General features: G+C 39.7%; 1 protein-coding gene across 6 annotated transcripts in view; it reads left to right on the top strand.

The window, feature by feature from the left end:
• The window catches only part of nfic (nuclear factor I/C), a 127,812-nt gene that overhangs the window by 35,463 nt on the left and 69,270 nt on the right, over window positions 1–23,079 (top strand). For all 6 annotated transcript variants that reach the window (XM_053236210.1, XM_053236209.1, XM_026928080.3 and 3 more), the window contains exon 2: window positions 10,980–11,511. In XM_053236210.1, the coding sequence (XP_053092185.1) occupies window positions 10,980–11,511 (532 nt within the window). The remainder of the gene's footprint in view (window positions 1–10,979; window positions 11,512–23,079) is intronic.

Below are 23,079 nucleotides of genomic sequence, written 5' to 3'. Positions count from 1 at the left end.
CCTAAAGATACACTATGTTCACATTGCCAATTGAAAGCTACATATTAGAGGTACGAAAGATAAGGGTACCACTCCAGCAACAAGGAAAGGTACAGGTTAGTACCCTTTTCAGAGAATGTGATATGTCAGGAGCCACATCAGCAAGTCTGACTGAGATACTGAAACAGCTCGACATGGTTTGAGGGGAATGTGTGATGATTTGGGTGTATGGTTTGCACAGCTCTAAAGCGGCATCCGTTAGTTTTCCTTAGCAGCATTAGCCATGTAGAGCCAGTGCAAAAGTAAAGATTTCAGACACCGAGGCAAGTCGAGTCAAGTACATTTGTGATAAGGGGAAATTGTGTACATTTCAGTTTTGGCTGATTAGATATTAGATAAGGAAAATAGAAAGAAGGGCAAGAGGGACTTAGAGAAAGTGAGTGAAAGGTAAAAGAAATGGAAGATGGAGAAACAGAGCCTCCACCCAGAGTAGGAGGATTTTTAGCCCTAAAGCGTACAGAGATTTTAAGATGAACAACACCAGCGCAGGTAGTCGTCACTCGTGCTGCTCCGGCACGCCGCGTTCTGTCCTAGCTAAAGCGTACAATAATAATAACGTCATAAAAGCGGGAAAAGACGGCGCTTCTTTTTTGTGGTTCTTTAATGGAAAGGTTAACGTGGCTCCACTACAAATTGTAGTTTTGAAATGTCTGCAGAGCTATTTTGATTGGTAATGATGTGGCTTGGGGGAAAAAAAAAATGGCCGCATTTTTCAGAGCTGAAGTAAGTCTTTCCTGACTTGAGTTTCTGCAGGGAAAGTTTTTTCGGGAAGACCATCGGGGAAAAGCTCCGGCTGCGACACGTGCTGGCCACCAACTGGTTACCGTGGCAACACACTGTGTGTGTGTGTGACCACAGCTTTCAGTTACCCTACCAACCTACTCGCCAACCCCCAAGACATTCCCACACAAACACACACACACACACACACACACCGCATGAGTGTTTATGTTCTGAAAGAGATCCACGTGAATGAAAAAGAAATCACAATTCTCTGTGTTAGCCATAATAAAAATGGTATCCTGGCAACGGGCCTGAATAAAAACACATTTCCATCTCTGCAATAACAAACTTATTCGATTACTGCGCCACCACGGCTGGGACGGTCCACCACTCTCCTCTGGTGTGTGTGTGTGTGAGTGGGTATGCGTGTATGCACTAACAAGCTACCATATCCAGGCTTTCCTCCTGTGTGTGTATATACATGAATGTGTCTTACTGTGTATGAGTTATTTAGTGTTCCCTAACAAGATCACAGGCCCAGGTTTCAGTTCTGTGTGTGTGCGTGTGTGTGTGTGTGTGTGTGTGTCAAGGCTTTTTAAGGGCACTTGTAGGGAACTAACAGTAAACCCCTAATAACCAAGACAGCTTCATCAACAGCCTGTTATCTTCATCACCATCTTCCAGCCCAGGGTATAACCATAAGATCTGCAAAGTCATCAGAATGTCACTTGTATAGCAACAACTCTTTAAGTTGGAATAACATAGCTATACTTTTTAGCTAATTAACTTCAAGAGAGAGAAAAGAAAGAGAGATAGCTGATGGAACAATCGTTTATAGCTGCTATAATGTACGTGATAATAGTAACTACCTGGGGATGTTGCACAGCATTAAATATAGCTATAAATTGAGAAAAATTACAATGTGTTGTTCTTTAATTACGAAACAACTGTTAGTGTTGGCAAATTGCAGTGGTATGAAAGGGGTTTATACACTTTGGGATATGCGTTTACAGAATAATAATCAACATTTTTGCTGTGGCAACAGTAATTCCGCTTCATCACACCATCCCATCATTGATTGTTTATCTTCAACATCACACACTGAAGCGTTTAATTCCTTAATTAATGCATGATTTTGAGAAGCAACCTTCAATGATCAAAAGAGGCCTCTTAATGAACCTGCCTTGCAATGTAACGTAGCTAAGATAATTCACAGAGATCTTCACACTGATGGAGAAAAAGATATTCAGCTGGTTTGTGAAGTTTAGGAAGGCAACTTTTGGCAACTTATGTGGAACCCAACCAATATAATAGCTCATGTAATGGAGTATAACTGATTACTGATCCTCACCTATAGCTTGCATCATAGGCTATGGGATATAAAGGTTTTGAATAGGCTATAAGGAGTTGCTTTCGCCATGGAATACTATTTGTATTTCTTGGTATTTCTTTTCTTTACTAAAAAATGCCTGAGGATCATCACACAATTTGGCTGAGTAATGACCTGTTGAGTTCCTGATGGCATTGTGTCCGAAATCCTAAATTTTTAAACCTGTTTACCCTCGAGGACGTGAGATTGAATGCACCATTTCAACTAGAGCTATTTGTATTCCTTTGGAGTGATTTTGTGCCAGTTCTCTTTTGGTGAAATGAGTGGCAAAATGAACTTCATTCATCTTTTGAACAGAAAATTGAAATTTCACTAATCATGCAACAAGCACTTGGCTGAGTAATGACACATCAAGCTCTTGATGATGTCCCAAACCCTTTGTTTCTCAACCCATTTACAGGTGAGAATCCGAGGACTAGCGCTTGATGCCTGCACTTTGTCCATGCACTCAAAGTGCAAATTTTGAGTAGGACCTCAGGGCTTAGGGAACCATTTGAGATCTCGAAGTTATTAGCCCCTTTTGAGCCCATCCATCACCTCTGTGTATCCTCAAAACACCTCACCATTACTGCCCGACCTCAAAAAGACCATAGGGGAAGCAAAAGTGTTCCTTTGGAGCATGGCCAGACCTAATATGGAAAGAAAGAAAGGGAGAAACGAGGGAGAATGATAAGGTTTCCTTTGGAAGCTTTTGCACCTTCACATTGCTCCAGCAAATACTCAGTAGGTTTCACTCGAGATAAATGATCACCATCTCAACCTGATCTTCTTGAATCTTCTGAATCATCAGAAGAGCCAATGAGGGACAGAGCTGATTTAAACAGTTGAGGAATGAATGGGTGGTGGTAAGGTTGATGGAGGGAGAGAAAAAGGGAAAGTGAGAAAAAGAGACTGAGGTTTGTGCGGCTGTCCTCAGATGCTTGTAAAATTTGGGTTTGCACAGATGGAAGTTGTACAGAGGCGAGAGTGGAGCAGAGGTGACTGTAGGCTGGGGAGGGGAGGGGGTTAGGAAAACAACAGAGAATAATGGAACTAGACAGAGTACTACAAGGAAGGGAGGGGTCCTGCAATTTTAAAAAAATTACCTCTCTAACTCCAACGCTTAGAGAAATCCACTTCCTCTGGAACTTTACTTATATTTCGGTGTGGCAGTAAATCACTGGAGTAGGACCTTCTAAATATCCAGCACTCTGCCAACTCCAGTGTAGTGATAAATTCAAGACCTTCTAAATTCAGTACCTTTCCAACTTCCAATGTAACACTAATTCAGGACCTTCTAAATCCACGACCATGCCAACACCAGTGTGGTAATGAATTCAGGATCTTCTGAACTGCTAACTCCAGTGTGATAAATTCAGGACCTTCTAACATCAATATCCTGCCAGTTCCCAGTTCCATGGTAGTAAGTGCAAGACCTTTCAAATTTAGTACCCCACCAACTTCAGAGTGGCAATAATTTCAGTAGCATCCTAACTCCTGCACCCATCTAATGGTAGTGTAACAGTAAATGTGTAGATGCTCCAATGTGGCATTGAATCCAGTCCCTTCTAAATGCAATACCTTGACATCTCCTGTGTGGTAAATGGAGGACCTTCTAAATACAGTGCAGGACAATCTAGATCCAGTGTCTTCCTAACCTTAGTACCCAACCAACCATAGTCTTTGGTATATCCAATACCCTCCTTACTCCAGTATCCCACTAACCCCAGATTTGCTAAATCCGGTGTCCCTGTAAATTTAGTACTCTGTCAAGTTCAGTGTAACACTTAATACAGTACCCTTTTACTCCAGTATCTCGCCAGCACCAGGTTTGGTAAATCCAGTCCCCTCCTCATTCCACCATCTTGCCTACTCCACTTTAATGGCACTGTAACTGTAGAGTCAAACTAATCCACTATCCATATAATTTCATTTTTGGTCCATTTTCTTCCTAGCTACTCCTGTATCAAGGTCTATCTTGTGCGTTGGCTGAACTCGGAGTGGTCCCAGCTGTATCATTTGAGGCTGCTAGGTGGAGGAAACCCTAATGAATGTTTATTTTCACTAGAGGAGTGCTTGATGGGCTTGCCTGTGCTGGAGTTGGTGTAATGAGAGCAGCTCTATCCGGACATGGAGAACGTACACACTTGGCCATCTGTTGGGACTCGGGCCTGTCTGTAAACTCACGCTCCATTTTAGGAGCTTTGATTTCCCTGTGGCACTCCAGCAAAATTAAGCACTTAGAGACTGTAACTCGTCTTCGTGCTTCTCTGAGCGTGCTCGACTGCAACAGTTCTGATTCATGACATAGAATCCGAGGGGTGTTTGGCCTCCTAAACTTCTGGTTCAGGGTTGTTTTGTGGTAAGAAACAAAAGGCAGAGTTATGTTAATCTTATCCATTCACATTTTTGCCTATTGTCTCTGCGCTCCAGACCGGATCCCTGGTTTCCATCAGCCTCTCTTGCAGTCACCTTCCTTATCTCTCTCTCTCTCTCTCTCTCTCTCTCTCTCTTTTCAGATCTTTTTTAGTCAAGCCTTGGAAAGTTTATATAGTACCTCTAGCACTCTTACATTGGCTGTGGTCTTCCAGTCCTGATTACAGGCTGGGATCCTGGACAATGCCATGCTTAGACAGATTTGTAAAGTAACCTTGAGTATGCAGTAGGTGCTATTCATATATCAAGTTGCTAGTTTGTTAAGTACACTTATTGGTTAGTGTATCAGGTAGGAGGTCCTTAGGAGACTTGCAATTACCGACTGTAAACACAGTATGTCACTAATTTTCTGTCCTAATTTACCCTGTTGATAATTTGGAAGGAATCTCCATGAGATCAGTGTGTCAGTGATGCAACGTTCAGACACTCCACCTTGTAGGCGTAGTATTAGAGGCTAATGCTCATTTTTTCCCCCCATGCATATTATGTTAATCGTCTATCATTCATCAATGTCAGTTTTTAAACACAGCACTGCTTTTGGTTGGAGATTTTCAGTTGATGGACTGTTTCTCAACCCAACAGTGACATTAATGTGTTTAAAACCCCAGGAACTTTACCGCACCTGAAAAACTCAGAGTAGAGCAACATACCACCAGACCATTAATGTGTGCACCACCCAAATAATATCTGACCAGCAGTCATCCTATGGGTGTTCCTTTCCTCTGATGGCTGGTGTTGAGCCACAGCTCTCGAAGTGGAGTCCAGGGACCCACAGACATCCGTCTTGTTTATCCACGGGATTCCTGACCGTATTGCTTTTTTTTTTAATTTTAAATCCTTGGAAATTAATTTACTCTGGATGATGTCCCTGGCAGAGGTTTCGAGAACCTCTAGAGTATATACAGCATGGGGTATAGCGTGTGTATATACAGTGAGAACGAGTTGAAACAGGTTTCTCTTGAACAGCTTTAAGTGTTGCTGGCTTTATAGCCAGATGTCAGCACACACACTTACTCCTCCGTAATGACGTGAGAGGTGTATTGAGGTCAGCAAGGTGAACGTCAGGACTTTGATTTCGTACATGAATCTGCACTGTGCCATGTTGTTTTGTGTTGTTTTCGGTGCAGCTGGAACAGTTTTGATGATATTGTGTGGTGGAGAGAGTTTGTTTGGCTTGCTTCACTGTGTCGTTCTGAACCATGTTTGGCTGGGCGCTGGGTGGAGCAGGTCCCTATACATGTGGAGGAGTTAAGAGAGTTTCCCCTGGGTGATGATGTGGTGTTGTGTAGTGTTGTATTGTGTGGTACTGCGTGTTGTGTTTTCAGGAGAAGAGAGTTTGTGCAGCTGAAAGAGTTTAGTGTTGGTGCTTTCGAGAACTGAACAACTGACATCTGCAGTGTTTAATAGCCATGTTCAGTTGCACTCTTTTAACTGTACCCTGTCTCTCTTTCTCTGTCTCTCACTATCTTTTTCTCTCTCTCTGTCTACCTGTCTCTCTCTCTCATTGTCTTTCTCTTATATGTCTCTCTCTCTCTGATTGTCTTTCTTCCTCTTTCTCTTTTTGTCTAATTTTCTCTTTTGTTATTTCTGACTGAGTCTCTCTTTCTCTGTCTCTCTTTGCTTGTGTCTCTATCTCTTTTTCTATCTTTCTACCCCTGTTTATCTCAGTGTCTTCCTTTCTTTTTTTATTTCTTTGTCTGTGTGTCTAATTTTCTCTGATTCTTTCTTGCTCTTCTTCTGTCTGACTCTATCAATCACTCCCTTTTTTTCTGTCTTTCTCTCTCTGAATCTCTTCCTGCCTAACTCTCTCTTTGCATCTCTTTCTCTCTCTTTCTCTTTTTGTCTGTCTCTCTGCCTCTTCGTATCTCTCTTTTTCTGTCTTTATTTTCTACTGACCTGGCTCTCTCTCTGTCTTTCCTTCTTTCAGTCGCTTTCTCAATCTCTCGGTCTTTCGGTCTGTCTTTCTCTTGCTCTCTCTGTCTCTATTTCTCTCACTTTCTCTCTCACTCTTCATTCTCTCTCTCTCTCTCTCTCTCTCTCTCCGTCTCATGTCTGTACTAGTTTTATAATGTTGGCATCATCAGCAGGCAGCGCTTAAAATTATGACTATGACTTGGAACGTGCTGATACTAGATTTTCATTCATTATCATTTTAGGAAAACGATTTGAGCGCTTTGAATGTTTATTGAAGGGAAACATTAGAAACTGCAGTGTTTACAAACACTGAGAAAAGTTTGACTTTAGCAGATAAATTGTGAGTTGATGTGTGAAATGTCACTTGTGGAAAAGTTTCTGAAGAGAAAAATACTGCGATTGCACGTCAATTTATTGTCATGTGATGAGATTTTCATCCAGTTAAACTGGCGGGAAAAGCAGGAAGAAGACAAGGACTTCAAAGTAGTGTGATCTTTATTTGATGAGAAAATACTGCGAGGTGTTTTTTTTTTTTTTTTTTTTTAATAGCTTAACATGATTAATAGATTAAGTCGTGTCCTGTCATGTTTGGATGTTGTTCACTGTGGAACATGGCTTAGACAGAAAATCTGTAGAGGCACCGAAGAAAAGAAAGGATAAACATTTTACGATATACACTCATCGTCCACTTTATTAGGAACACCTGTACACCTGCTTATTTATGCAATTATCTAATCAGCCAATCACGTGGCAGCACCGTAATGTATAAAATCATGCAGATACATGTCAAGAGCTTCAGTTATTGTTCACATCAAACATGAGAACGTGTGATATCTGTGACTTTAACCGTGGCATGGTTGTTGGTGCCAGATGGGTTGGATTGAGTATTTCAGAAACTGCTGATCTCCTGGGAATTTCACACACAACAGCCTGTAGAGTTTACACAGAATGGTATTTTATAAAAATAAAAAAACATTGAGTGAGTGACAGCCCTGTGTGTGGAAACACTTCTTGATAGGAGAGGTCAGAGGAAAATGGCCAGACTGGTTCGAGCTGCCAGGAAGTCCATAGTAACTCAAATAATCACTCTGTACAACCGTGGTGAGCAGAAAAGCATCTCAGCATGCACAAAACATCAAACCTTGAGGTGGATGAGCTACAACAGCAGAAGACCATGTTGGGTTCCACTCCGGTCAGCCACGAACAGGAATCTGAGGCTATCTGAGGCGCAGACTCACCCAAACTAGACAGTTTAGAATTGGACAGATTAGAAAAAAATCACCTGGTCTTTCCCCAGTCTTCAGCTGTCTAGTTTCGGTGAGTCTGTTCCCCTGATAGCTGTTGTAGCTTCTGTTAGAGCGCATCCAGCTCAAGGTTTGATGTCTTGTGCATTCTGAGATGCTTTTCTGCTTACCACAGTTGTAAAGAGTGCTTATTTGAGTTACTATAGACTTCCTGTCAACTCAGACCTGTCAAGTCATTTTCTTCTGATCTCTCTCATCAACAAGGTGTTTCTTCCTGCAGACCCTCCACAGACAGGATGTAATTTGTTTTTCATACCATTCTGTTTAAACTTTAGAGACTGTTGTGGGTGAAAATCCCAGGAGATCAGCAGTTTCTGAAATACTCAAACCAGCCCATCTGGTACTGACAACCATGTCATGGTTAAAGCCACAGAGTTCACACTTTTTCCCCATTCTGATGTTTGATGTGAACATTACCTGAAGCTCTTGACCTGTATCTGCATGATTTTATGCATTGCTCTGTTGCCACATGATTGAATGATCAGATAACTGCCTGAATGTGCAGATGTGCATGTGTTACTAATAAAGTGGACAGTGAGTGTATATATGAATTTGACATTCTTGATTAACGCATGTTGTCTAAATTGTAATTTTTGGGTAAAAAGCCTCAGCCAAATGAGTTAAATGTAAATGAATAGTGTAAGAACTGAACTCTTTTGGAGGAAATGATGTCATTATGAAAAGTAGTTTTAATGCACGAAGCTGCCAGCTCTTTATTTTTTAATGAGTTTAATTGCAGCACTTGAATTATGTGCTCAGTGTCAACAGGAATTTGTCATTAATCAGCTTTTATTATGGTTTAGTAACTAACTGTACCTGCTTCCACAGTTGGCTGTGTTTGTTTTTTCAAACTTTAACGGAAGTCTTGTCTGAGCCTGTGCAATAAGCGGATACTGAGACTGAAACCTGCTGATATCGATATCTGTTGGATATTTTATTCTTTATAAACTACTGAGCTTGAAAATGATTTTTGTAACTGAAACACTTGGCTAAAAACATGACAGCAGTTTTTACACACAAAATCAATTACACTGCAAATATAATGAAGTATAAATATAATAAAAATGAATCCTAACAAAGAAAAAAAAAAACTTTTCCAATTCCTATCTTTTCCATTTGTTACAGGATCAGAGCAAATTCATTCGTTCTTTCTCCAATATCCAATCCACTGGTTTTTAATTTTTTCGTCTAATAATGATCCTGTGTATCGAATCTAGTTTTTTCAGGTATCATCAGTATTTTTATAGCAATTTCACACTTTAAAATTCTTACTGAAGTAATATTGTACTGAATGTTGTACTGAGAAATTGTAAAATGTTAAAATTTTGTAGAGAAGTTTCCCTCCTTTTCAGTGGTAAATAATAATTTTTGTTGACATCAATTTTTTTTTATGCAACACTACTGTTCAGCCGGCAGTTTGTTAGCAAACCTCCCTATACCTATTTAAACCTACGTACATACCGTGACACATATTGTTTACTGTAGAAATGACTTCAGGTATCGTGATACGATATTTTTGTCCTATCGCCCAGCTCTAGTCTCATCCGGTGAGCGGAATTACAACGTTTCTCCAAAATGAGGAAGACGTCTTTACAGTACCTTCGAAGTGAGACAGACTTTATTTTTCTGCTCAGAAAATCTTGCCTACGTAGGCATCATCCTCCTGAATGGAACGCAGGAGCAACGATGATATCTTGAAGTATCTACCAGTTTCCTGTGCTGTATAATCGATTGTCATGACTAATTATGACCTCAATTTAAACTCTAATGCAGCCGTCCTACAGATTACTAATATGTGGAATTTTTTTTAGAGAGCGTTGCTCTCGTTATGACTATGCATGTATACACACACACAAACAGTTTCAGATGCATATGCTACTTGTTTTGCTAACGGAGCTACGTGCATGTTCAGTCAGCGTTTTTTTTTTTTTTTTTTTTTTTTTTTTTATGGCACACCACCATGCTGGCATTTAGCGATGCAACTGCACAACGTATGGAAGCGATTAGCAAGGCCAAACGTAATGCTGCTGCTCTAAACAGAGGAGGAACTGCGGTCAGCGAGCAGCCTCGGAGACGCACACATGTGTATTGTTGTCGAAACTCACCGCTAAGAAGGAAAATAGTCAACAAAAGCTAATTGGATAAATGGGGACTGGCTGTGGTTATGCTGTGACAATGAGCTGCTGCAGGCTGTGATGTTTTTACTGAAAACCCCACTTGCGCAAAATGTGGTTCTGCCAGGACTTGGCGGAAAATGAACAAAGTGAAATATTTCAGGAAATAATGAGACCAAAATGGCGATAATAGGCATGTGCTGATATTATACTACGATTTATGTCTAAGTAATTATCGTGATTTACGATATTATTGTGCTAATGTGATTCTAAAAATATTTTACTTTTCCGATACATCAGCGGTTCTCCAATGATGGCATAGTATGCCACTGCTAATACCGTCGCATAACCAGGATAGTGGCGTACAGGGGCACTAGGAAGCATCTTAAAGGTGCAGTCCGTCATTTTAAAATTCTTTCTAGATCTGTTATAATATCATTTCCAAGATCCCTTTAAAAACCTCTGATTCGCCATTATGCTATGCATTGGATCTCAATACTCTCTTCTGTTTTAATATTTCTGGCCCTGAAATAGGCTCCGCCCCCAGATGAAGCACAGCTGCTGAACTATGCCCTTTTATTCCAAGAAAAAAAAAAGGAACAACTCTTTATTCATTCATTTATTTGGTCATTCTGAAGTCTATCCCGTGAAACTCTTGATGAGACGGGAATACGTTCATATAATGCCTTCATGGGACGGCAGTTAATTTCAGTAAAACAACTTACGAGGGTTAAATTATTTGCACAGACGGGGTGTGGTCGGTTGTGGGGACGGAACGGCTTGTTAATGTTTTTTTAATTAAAATCAATCCTAATTAAAATCAATGAAAGGAATTTAAAGGGGCAGTATGTAATTTTTAAAGTACACAGCTACACTACATATCTCCATGTAACTAAAGGTACAAAAAGATGTACATTTGAGGATACTACCCCAGTGTCAAGAATTTGTACCATCAAGGGTGCATCTTAGTGCCTTTTCTTCTGAGAATGTGTAGAGTTTTCATGTTTCAGGATTACTCTGAGCAATTTGAATCTGACGTTTCAGCCCTTAACTCATTTCCTGTCTTCCTCTACCCTTCAGGATGAGTTCCATCCGTTCATCGAGGCACTGCTGCCGCACGTCCGCGCCTTCGCCTACACCTGGTTCAACCTTCAGGCGCGCAAACGCAAGTACTTCAAAAAGCATGAGAAGCGTATGACCAAAGACGAGGAGCGCGCTGTCAAGGACGAGCTGCTGGGCGAGAAGTCCGAGGTCAAGCAGAAGTGGGCGTCGCGTCTGCTCGCCAAGCTGCGCAAGGACATCCGACCCGAGTGCCGCGAGGACTTCGTGCTGTCCATCACAGGCAAGAAAGCGCCGTGCTGCGTGCTCTCCAACCCCGACCAGAAGGGCAAGATGAGAAGGATCGACTGCTTGAGGCAGGCTGACAAGGTGTGGAGACTCGACTTGGTCATGGTGATCCTGTTCAAGGGGATTCCTCTGGAAAGCACGGACGGGGAGCGCCTGGTGAAGGGGGCGCAGTGCTCCAACCACATCCTGTGTGTCCAGCCGCACCACATCAGCGTCTCTGTCAAGGAGCTGGATCTCTACCTGGCCTACTTTGTGCAGGAGAGAGGTGAGTTGGCATGAGTTGAGTTGTGCTAATGAGGTAGTGCTAAATGAGCCGTCAGTGCAAGGTAACGAAGGAAAGAGATTCTCAGAACCTCTTCGCCTGCTGGTGCATAAATACAGTACCGAGAATTGTTGCTGCTCTGTAAAGCTTCCTTCTGCACTGAATAGCCGTTAGGTGACAGACACACGCCTTTGGTGCTTTGGTGCAAATCACAGAGGATGCCCTTCTGAGAAAAAAAAAAAAAACGGCTGAGTCATCTCTTCCCTTGTACAGAGATGGAGCGAGGGGTGTTAAGCAGTACCCGTAAGCCACACCTAAAATTCTACAGAAAGGCTAATATTCAGGTTTAACATTAAAAACAGAGAAATACAGGAAGGTGGGGATCAGGCAGAGCCGAATCTCAGGCCGTAAATCATATCAAACCAGAGATGATTGATTCGTTTTCCAAAAGAGCAGCTTCTAGGTATCTTTTCTGTAGTAACAGCTCACAGCTTATGAGTGTAATTGTTGCCATGGTGATGTTTTCTGTAAGAAGATGTTTATGGAAGGAGTCTCCAGTGTCAGCGCTTTGTAACTTTCTGTAACTTGAAGTTGTCCGACATCTTCATGACAGATGAGTTTACCCTTTCTGGTTTACGCTTGCTGTAACATGAGAAGCTATGATTTTTGTCTCGTTTACTTCAAAAGAGAAAAATAGAAGCTGGTGAGGGAAGTGTTGTTAAGTGTTAAGTGTTCGCTATAACGTAAGTGATAACAGGAACTAACTTGTTTCAGGATGTTCCACTATGACTATAAATGGAAAACTGTGTATGTCGTTTGTTAGAAAATTAAAATTATAATCATTCACACTGTTGTAGAAAAGAATAATCAGCATCAGCCTGGTAACGACTCTTGCTCTCCGCCAGCCCGATCTCACCCCTCCATCGTTGGTTATTTTCCTCATAGTTTTATTCCTTGCTTTCAGAAAGGGGAGGGGGTGTAAACTTTTATTTGGATTGATATCATTAACTGATAACTTGATAGCTAACTTGATAGCTACATGACAGTTTTATTCGTCCACAATGAATGCATATGTCTTTATTTGTCTTGGGGGTTGTGCAAACTTTTTCACTCAACCATAACTAATATAACATGACGTTTCTTTCTGAGGAAGTTTTCGCAAGCTGTCAGGATGTACACATCTGGCCAGCTGTTACAGCATTCACTGCAAGTCAAGAATGTGTATTTGGTGACTTTTCCGTGGTCGATGAGGTTGTGCTGGTGTGTGATTGCTTGTGTGTGTGTGTGTGTGTTTGTGTGTGTGTCTGGTTAAATGCTGTCATGCTTTAATTTGAGAACATTTGGCTCATTTGCATGTTGGAGGTGTCACTAATGCAGGTCTGATATTAGAACAATGAACGCGTTATGTATTGTGCAGCCGCAGGTTGCATGCACAAGTGCAGAAGTAGCAAGAAGTCGATGCTCCAGAGTGGTCTGCGTTTCAGAATGATGGTTTGTGTGTGTGTTTGTGTGTGTGTGTGTGTGTGTGTGTGTGTGAGTGGCAGCGGCAGGAGTGACTCACTGTGGTGAGCAAGCGTGTTTGTTGAATTCCCCCCACCAATGAATTGCCGTCTTCATCTCTGAATCCGTCCAAGTTTTTTTTTTTTCTACTCTCTGCCAGCTTAGCAAACTCCCTCTACTGTGTCAGGAAATCCGACATAACAAAACACACCATGGACTCCAAATGTGCACTGCTAGAAGCATAAAAGTGTGTGTGTGTGTTTGTGTGTGTGTGTGTGTGTGAAAGAGTACACATAAGTCAAATGTGACACCACGGGCCGAATCATTTCACTAGACACACACATCTTTGAGAAGCGTCAATATTTAGTTGGTCACAGGATCATGACCGGACGACCAGCCGGGAGAACGTCAGCTGAGGAGAAAGAGAGAGGGAGAGAGAAAGAGAAAGTCTACCTCCCTCCCTCGCTCCCTCCCTCTTGACCTTCAGCCGCACTTGTCTGGGTCAGAGAGGCGGCCCGAGAGTCACCTGACCCACCAAATAGCCTACAAAGCCTTGGCTGTAAAATCAAAGATAAGGAGCTGGAGCTTTCCATTCAGAGAGAGAGAGAGAGAGAGAGAGAGAGGGAGAGAGAGAGGGAGAGAGAGGAAGAAAAAGAGGCAAGCATTCAGCATTCGTTCTTAAAGCTGCAGTGCCTCCTTTACTTCCATGCAGAACTTTTTTATTCCACAGTGTTGCAGCGCTGTTGAATTCTCGATTCTGATTGGTCAGAAGCCGTTGATTTTGTAATACGTTATCGTTTCTATAGCAACAGCGCATTCGCAGAGACTTGTATGACTAATAACGGTGGATGCTCCACGTAATCTAAGACTGATAGTAAACAGATTAATATCGTGTTGTCACTTAACAAAGAAACATCGCTGTAATCGTTATGGAAGGAGTCTCCAGTGCCGGTGCTTTGTAACAGTCAAAAAGTTTTCCATCTCGGGTAACATGACAAGCTACATTTTTATTTAGTCTTATTAACTTCAGAAGACTGTTTATAGGTGCAATAACGTAAGTGAGAACTTGATTCCCAGACAACATTAAATGTAAATGTAAACGGATAAAATGTACAACGTGTTGTTCTTTAATGAATAACAACAGTGTAATCAGTGGCGATTTGCTGTGGTGTAAGAGGAATAAAATACCTCAGGACATGCTGCTGTGGGAAAATAATCAACTTTAGCGTGGTAACAGTAATCATCACTGTAATAACTGTTGATTATATTTCTATAACAGCATAGCCTCAAGTGTTTTATTCCTTACTTAAAATACTGTAGCACTGACAAAACCAGCCAAAACTGTATTTGTAAAAACTTTAACTCTCTCTCTCACACTCACTCTCTCACTCACTCCCTCTCTCTTTCTTTCTGTGTGTTGTGGTTCAGTCCTGTGTTGTCTGTCACTGTCTCTCCCTCTTATATCTCTCTTTTTTCTGTCTTTCTCATTCTGTGTTCGTTGTGGTTCAGTCCTGGGTTTTCTCTCTCTCTCTCTCTCTCTCTCTCTCTCTCTCTCACTCTATCTCTCTCTCTCTCTCTCTCACTCTTGGATCAGTAGTAACAACTGCTCAGTCTGTGTGTGTGTGTGTGTGTGATGTGGTTCAGTCCTGTGTTGTCTCTCTCTCTGTTTTTTGGTATGTTTTGTAATGAAGCGTTACCCACGCTGCTCTCCCCTTCACCCTGACTCAACATGGACCGTTAGCTCCAATAAAACACACACACACACACACACACACACACACACACACATAGAGACAGAGAGAGAGAGGGGCCTCCTGAGTGTCTCATTTCTTCCAAATAAGTGCCACATCAATCACACATACATAATCATTATCTGTCCATCACAGTGCATTGTGTCATGTGTTTTTTTTTTTTGTTTGTTTTTTTTATCATGATTAAATTGACGATTATATTGTGGCCATGTGATCTGGCTCACTTTCCATTCTCTCTCTCCTTCTCTCTCTTTTTTTCCCCTCCTGCTAAATTCTCAATCACGGGAATAAATCTGGCATGAAGAAATGTCAAAACAAATGGCATGGTGGTTTGACTAAAGAGCGACACCAGGCAGGAGTGATAGAGAGCCTGCACTCGTCCTGCGGGATTCGTCCTTCCTCTCACTTCCTTCCTGCTCCTGTCCCTCCTTCTCTCTCTCTCTCTCTACGGTGTGCTGCGAGGGACAAAAAAACACACACACATATCTCTCCGGTCACTTCACATACACTGTAAGTCAGCAGAGCAGGGCGTTCCTGTGCGCGCACACACACACACACACACACACACACACACACACACAGTAAACACAGTGAGGCAGGAATGTGCTCCAGCACTCCGGCAGCGGAAATTTGGGAGGGGTGGGAGGACGTGGGTCAGCTCAGGTCAAGTTCAGCGGCTCGCCGGCCTCCAGTAGGGGGAGGTGTTCCACAGGCGCTTCTCTTAAAGGCACAGCGTCCCAATTTAACCCAAATATCAAATCTTATTTTTTTTTTTTAAAATATATATTTTCATGAAAAATCAACATACACAAAAAATGTTCCAAAAACGCTTTTCTATGGACAAAATGTAAACATATTCCTACAAAAATGAGACTAGGTGTGCTGTGTTTTCCAGCAACGCCGCACAATTTAAGCACTGTGGTAAAGTTAGGAGAGTTACATATGCTAGCTTGCGTTATCGGTAGATAAGTTAACTAGCAAGTTATTTAGTGCAAATGGAAAGAAAATGTTAGTTCCTGAAGAAAATTAAACGTCAAGCAAAGTTTAAATTAAAGAGTAAGCTCTAAGCTATAGTAGGAGCACAATAAAGCTACGTTAACAATGCTAGCTTTTTCTTGCTAGATTTTCTTTTGTTAGCTAGCACATTCAGCCTCAAAGGTAGCCTACAAACTCGGTTTTAATTAAAACTATGCTTGAAGGGCAAGCAAGTGAAGCAAGTGAAGACAATAATAATTTTAAAAAGAGAGAGAGTTAGGAGAGTTAGGGCTTGTGTAGCATTAATAGCTTGTGTAGCATTACTAACAAAATGATTGCATAAGTTAGTTAGCAAGTTATTCAATGCGCATAGAAAAAAAAATGCTAGCTTGCTATGTTTATTTGACTCATTCATACTGAAGAATGTCATTGTTATGGACTTTATTAACACTGACTTTAGATGTGCATATTAAAAAAAAACATTTGATATGTTAGTTATCCAATTGTTTTACAAAACATGACACAATTATGTCAGCTCACAAGATAATATTGATATTAGCTGGATCATATTTAAAAAAAATCATTATGTATTCAGACATTTAGATTAAGATAGCTGATTTTCGCTGAAAACTTTAGCCATCTACATCAGCTCACTCAATTTATGTTTACTAAGATACCACAGGTTACAGTAAGTTACAGACTCAAGAAAGTCTGATGTTCTCAGCAGAATAAATTAACCTTTAATTCTGTCATGACGTGAGTGAGTCGTGAGCATCAGTGCAGGTCTATGGAGGGAGTACTTACTTTTGCACGCCTAGTGAGATGCTTTGAATGGTGCACATAGACAGGTGCCTGTGTAATATGCACGTTTGTGCTTTTGCCCTCTTTCACGCTCTCCTTATCTCTTTCTGTCATCTCTCTCTCGCTCCTTTTCTTACTTTTTTGGCTTCTCTCGATTCATTTCAAATCGAGAGTGCTTTATTGGTATGAATGTACCAGGGACAATATTGCTAAAGCATATTGTGCTAACATGTCATAGTATGGGATGACCTCTCTCTGACCTGCTCTCTCTTTCTGTCTCTCTTTTCCATTCACTCTCCCTCCATCGTGCCCAATTGCTTCTCATTAGAGCAGCTCTGATATGGAGCTTGTGTCTTGTAGCCTGTCTGACTCAGGAGAGATCTATAGAGCTGCGGCGCTCCCACCCCCACGCCGTGTCTGTCCACGTTCAATAACTTAATGGGTCTGGGATTCCTGTCCCGGCTCTGGCGCCTCCTCCTGCTTCTCCGTCCCTACGGTTCAGCGCAATGAGCAATGTCAAAGCTGGACACGTACAGATAACATGAATGGAAAGAAAAACACGTGAAGGAGTTTGAAAATGTCTACAGCACGCCTGTCTGTCTGCATGCCTTTAGAAATAAACATAATTTTATCAACACATCATAAATTCGACCGCTGACTGTTTACAGCTGCTATAACATAAGTAATAACAGGACCTAACTTGTTTTGTTGATGTTCCATGACAAAAAAAAGGTGTTGTTCTTTAATAAGTACACCACCCTGTCGTTGATCGTTTACCTGTAACTGCGAGCACCATCGTTTTTTATTCCGTGTACGTAATCAACACAGAATTATTTGTTTTTATACGCTCAGATTATACGCTAAGAGTAACAAAGATATAATAAAATACTAACAGTAATTTTCTGAAAAAGTGGAACATGTTAGTGGGTAGTGTAATTTCTATCATTAGGGTTTTTTTTTTTGCCAATTTTTAATTAAAAATTCCATGTTAATTCCAATTCTTAGTAGCATTGCTAACTTTTCACTTTTCTGAGCACAGTCTTTTTCTCCCAATTGTGTCAACAAATGATGTTATAGTCTAGACAACTGGGGTTCGAAAAAAATAAACTGATGATCAGATGAACAGGTTTTGTACAACTATATATTTTATTTCATAGATTCAGAAGTAATATTTGTAAGAACTAAATTTTAAGAAAAAAATGCCTCAATTAAAAAAAAAAATCAATTCTACTTTAATAATTTTAATGTGATAATTGTCAGGGTATGTTGCATTTTGATATTTATATTTTATATTTTATGTTATTTTATTTTGTTATTTTTAATGTTATTTTTTTGGTTAGGTTAGGCAATGTTATGTTATGTTTTAAGTTATGTTATATTGTTTTATGTTAGGTTAGGTTACGTTAGGTTAGTTTAGTTTATGTTATATTATTTTATGTTTTATGTTAGGTTATGTTGTTTTATGTTATGGTAGGTTAGGTTACGTTAGGTTAGTTTAGGTTATGTTATATTATTTTATGTTTTATATTAGGTTATATTATATTATTTTATGTTTTATATTAGGTTAGGTTAGGTTATTTTATATTATTTTATGTTTTATGTTAGGTTAGGTTATATTATTTTATGTTTTATGTTAGGTTAGGTTATATTATTTTATGTTTTATGTTAGGTTAGGTTAGGTTATGTTATATTATTTTATGTTTTATGTTAGGTTAGGTTATATTATTTTATGTTTTACGTTAGGTTAGGTTAGGTTATGTTATTTTATGTTTTATGTTAGGTTATGTTGTTTTATGTTATGGTAGGTTAGGTTACGTTAGGTTAGTTTAGGTTAGGTTATATTATTTTATGTTTTATATTAGGTTATATTATATTATTTTATGTTTTATGTTAGGTTAGGTTATATTATTTTATGTTTTATGTTAGGTTAGGTTATATTATTTTATGTTTTATGTTAGGTTAGGTTAGGTTATGTTATATTATTTTATGTTTTATGTTAGGTTAGGTTATATTATTTTATGTTTTATGTTAGGTTAGGTTATATTATTTTATGTTTTATGTTAGGTTAGTTTAGGTTGGTTTATGTTGCCAAGCCGTTCCCTAAACACACTGTACATTAAACGCTGCCGCCTATTTTCCTGTTGAGGCATTATGAAGGCCAGTCGTTGCACGTCCACCCTGAAAACAGCTCTGTGTGTCCTAACGTCACCCTGCGCCCTGCCTCAGGCTGATAAGAAGACATGAAACCTCACTGATTAAGCCGCAGCTGAGTGCGATAAGCTCTGTGGCATTACTGTACTTCAGGGCTGGGAGAGCGAGTCCACATGGAGATCAACTTCGATATTAAATTATTGATGTGGCGTCAATTTAAAATCAGTCCCGGCTTTCCTTATTGTGATTTTAAGAATCGTCCTTGTCTCAGTGTATTTGGTGACTGGATCTGTGCTTGTGTTGTTTAGTGAACGCCTTCATGAGAGGTCGTAAAGACGTCGCATTAGTGCAAACACTCCGCTGTGTCCTACAGCAGGCTGTAAAAAGCAATAAACACTGTTCTATTACTCTCGCTAATCCTGATCTGTCTCCGTCTGCTGCCTCACACTTTTAGAGCTGTTACAAGAAATCGTATTGGAATTTTCAAAATATTTACTTATTTAAAGGCCATAAATTCACATTTTACTGTTTAAAATCTTACAATCTAATTTTAGTCACCTAACTCTGACTGCTCCAAAGCTCTGACACTAGAGACTCCTTCTGAAAATGTTACATAAACTTCACCACATATTAACAATTACATATGTTTTTTTTTTAATCCTTTTATGTGGAGCCATAGTAAACAGTGACACAATTCTGTAAATCGTCAGAGTGTTTTTTGAGATCCTGGGGATTGTCACACACTCTACGAGTCTTGGGTTACTAATGATCTTGGAGACTGAAGTGGTTCTGAATACTGTTCATTTTATGTGTGCTTGTGTGTGTCTGTGTGAGAGCAAGGGAGAGATTGAGCGAGAGAGAGTTCCTAGGTCACAAAAGAAATACTCTGACATCTGTCGCAGTGCAGATAGACATATCCATCTCTTCATAATGGTGTTTTGTGTGTGTGTGTGTGTGTGTGTGTGTGTGTGTGTGTGGGTGGATATGTGTGGGTGTGTGTGTGCCTTACAGCTTGAACAGCTGCATGCCACTGTTAAAAGCATGCTAGCTAAGCATCTAAGTTCCCCAAAACAAACTTTAAAGCAAATTTTAAAGAAACATTTACAAGAGTTTAGCTAATGTTTGTTGGGTGAAAGACAAGACACCTTTGAGTCTGCACGTTTCATCCTGTCCAGATAAAACATTAAGTTATTATTATTATTATTATTATTATTATTAAATAATACTAGTCTCCTAACAATTTCTGGGTGACTTTAACAGTGTGACATTGACTAGCGTGATCTGATATTGCAATATGTTTGGCTAATCGAGTTTTAATCTCGAATTGGAATCACTTTTTTTCCCTCAGCAATCAATATAGCCTCATTTTTACCTGATCTGTAAATAAAACGTTCTGATTGTGGACAATTTTATGGAACCTTATATACAAATAGTTTTACTGCGCAAACTACAATGTATCTTGATGTGAGTTTGTGATGAGTAATCATGCTAACCTGGTAGCCATAAGCTACATAAGCCTCATAGCTCCAGTACAAAACTAATAGCAAACTTCAGACAAGCTCATAAGGAGGAAGTTCAAACTGAAATGTATTTTAGTTTTGGCTGAACTCTTCCTTTAATGCAAACAGCTACTTGGATATTCAGCTTCACACTGGGTACACGTACATACACGGCACTGCCTGAACGATTAGCTTTGCTGATCCACAAAGTAAACGGACCGACAAACCAAGGGCCACAAAACAAGCCGAAAACCCAGGTGCAATTTATACAAGTGCCGGCTTTATAAACCCATCTGGCTGTTAAAGTAAATGAGGAACACTGCTGTGTTTGTAAAGCAGATGTCATCCACTGTGTGCACTGTTCTGCTGTCTGATTAAATTAATCAAACTCAGAATAAGTATAAAAACGACTTGCTGACTTCTCCTCTGACCTTTACTACAGATACTAATGCAAATACAGATACGAATAGGAAGCTTGCCAGAAAGGTGCATCTGGTTGAGACGAGAAGTGTTTATCAGCACTGGGATTCTGCAGAATGCAGGTTTTTTAGGGTTGAATATGTGACAAGTGTTATAAAATATAAGATCCAGTCATACTTCAGTATGCAAATACAAGTCTCGAAGCACTGGCTGACTACGAGACAAATAGGACGCTTGCCAGAAAGGTTCACAGAGCATCTGGTAAAGACTAGAGATGTTAATTGGTACAACAAAAAAGTAGTTGTTCCACAAAAAAATAGTACTAGTAGATATGAAGCTTGTGGGCATGAGTTAATGTGAACGTGCTGCACTGAGCGGTCATTCATTCATCCTTAGTAACTGCCTGGTCAGTGCAACAGTGGTTTAAATTCAGCTACCGGTTTGTTTATATTTTGGGAAATAGAGCTAACTAAATTTGTTTGAAAGTATCACAGACAGGTGCAAACCACAATAACAACTGCATGTGCAGGATTAATAAACAATCTCTATTTAATTATGGACCAATTATGGATTTGAGTGATGTAGCTGAGGTTGAGGAACTGTCAGAGCCACGCATGTGAAGTTTAAATGCAGATACAAAAGCAATAAACAGATAGAGATTCAGTGCGTCACATCTCTATTACAGAGGCTTTTGCAACGTGGACCAAAATCCCCTCTACATTTGGGTATCTTTTACTGTGTGTTAAGTCACTTTTTTTTCACCACAAATGGGAAATTAAATTGGTATCGGTTTCCTTCTTGACTAAACTCGATGCCTGAAATGACGACAACGGAAGGCTCTTCCCCAAACAGGAAGTGTCACTCTTTCGCTTTCCTTTAAGCCTTGACCTCGCAGCGTGATTAAACCCGTTCATGTGCAATAACTGAAACTCTTCCACACGGCATGAACCTTTAGAAAGGCTCGTTTTTACTGTTCTTTGACGCAAACACCTGCAGTTGGGAAATGGCGGGTTTCTTTATGAATTTACCGTCCTTTTATGTGGCCTGATACTACGAAAAATACAACCTGCACAGCACACTGTCGTCTTAAAATTTTCCCACTTTGAGCCTTGTTGGTAATCCATCGATGAGTCAGACGGTTTTGACGTTCTGTCCGCTGGATGCGTCGCATTGCATGACCTGAATCAGTCTTCTCATATCCACTTATTTCTGAGCTGCCTGGCAGAAAATGTGCCGCCTCAGCAGATTATTATTACGATGTCTGGCTTCAATATGCTGATTTGGCGTTGCTTCTTTATATCTGCTGTTTGCATGTAATTCAGTACTTCATATCTGATTAACTTGGTCAAAATGCTTAATACATTTGTAGCCTGTACTGGAATTTTAAAATAGTGCTCTTTTCTTAAAGCGCCGCTCTGCACAAATCACGGCATTAGTTTTGCTTATTGTAGCTTTTAAACATTTTGTTCAAAGAGTTACTTTTTTTTTTAATTTTTTGATTTAAATTTACACAAATAAAGCAGCTCTTATAGACCAGTCTAAAAAAGTATTTCATTATTTCATTAAATCTTATATACAGTGTGTGTGTGTATATATATATATATATATATATATATATATATATATATATATATATATATATATATATATATATATATATATATATAAAACCAATTAAAATAAAACAATTAGGAAGTATTATGTATGATAATTCCCTATTTTCCCCAATTTTAATTGATTTATGATTCGATTGGAATGCATGTTTGTGTGCATGCTTAAAGATTTCAAAAAAAAAAATACATCACACTTTACTTAATAAAAAGTATATAGAATATCAAGCTTAACTCTTTTTTACCAGAGGCCTGTTTTATGGTGCCTGTGTTCAGCTTTGAATTTATTTGTGATGTCACACTCTACAGTAGCTTAAGTTGTGCTGTCCGTTTTTTTGCCTCCGTACCAATGTTATTGTGGAGAGATGTGAATCGTTTGCCCAGCAGAGGGCTCACACCCCTCCCCTTTTCCATCACCCTGCTCATCATCAGCTAAACACAGAGTTACGATACTCTACACACAGAAACCCAACAGTGTCCTGACTAATCTTATATCAAACTTGCGCCCATAAACTAATTCGTTTGTTTATATCGTTTGAAAATGTCTGATAAGTCGATTTCCGTTCATACCAGTGTTCTGCAAGAAAGGGTTAAATAAAATAAGCAGTTATCTCAAAACAAGACACTAAAACTCTGGCAGGGTTTTAAATTAAGACTCCAAGCACCGTGTGTATGAATTTTTGGGTAAAAAAAAAATTAAAACGTGACAACACAAATATCAATGTATGAGCCAATTGTACAAACATAAAGTCAACCAATTATATACTGAGGTGTCTTTGATAATAATAATATTATTATAATATAATATAATATCTATTCTACTTTGGTATGTTTCTCATCATCTGTAAGTCTGGGTCTCTCTCT

The sequence above is a fragment of the Pangasianodon hypophthalmus genome, chromosome 8 (assembly GCF_027358585.1).
Source record: "Pangasianodon hypophthalmus isolate fPanHyp1 chromosome 8, fPanHyp1.pri, whole genome shotgun sequence".
Taxonomy (NCBI): Eukaryota; Metazoa; Chordata; class Actinopteri; order Siluriformes; family Pangasiidae; genus Pangasianodon; species Pangasianodon hypophthalmus.
This window is presented reverse-complemented; position numbering and strand designations above follow the sequence as displayed.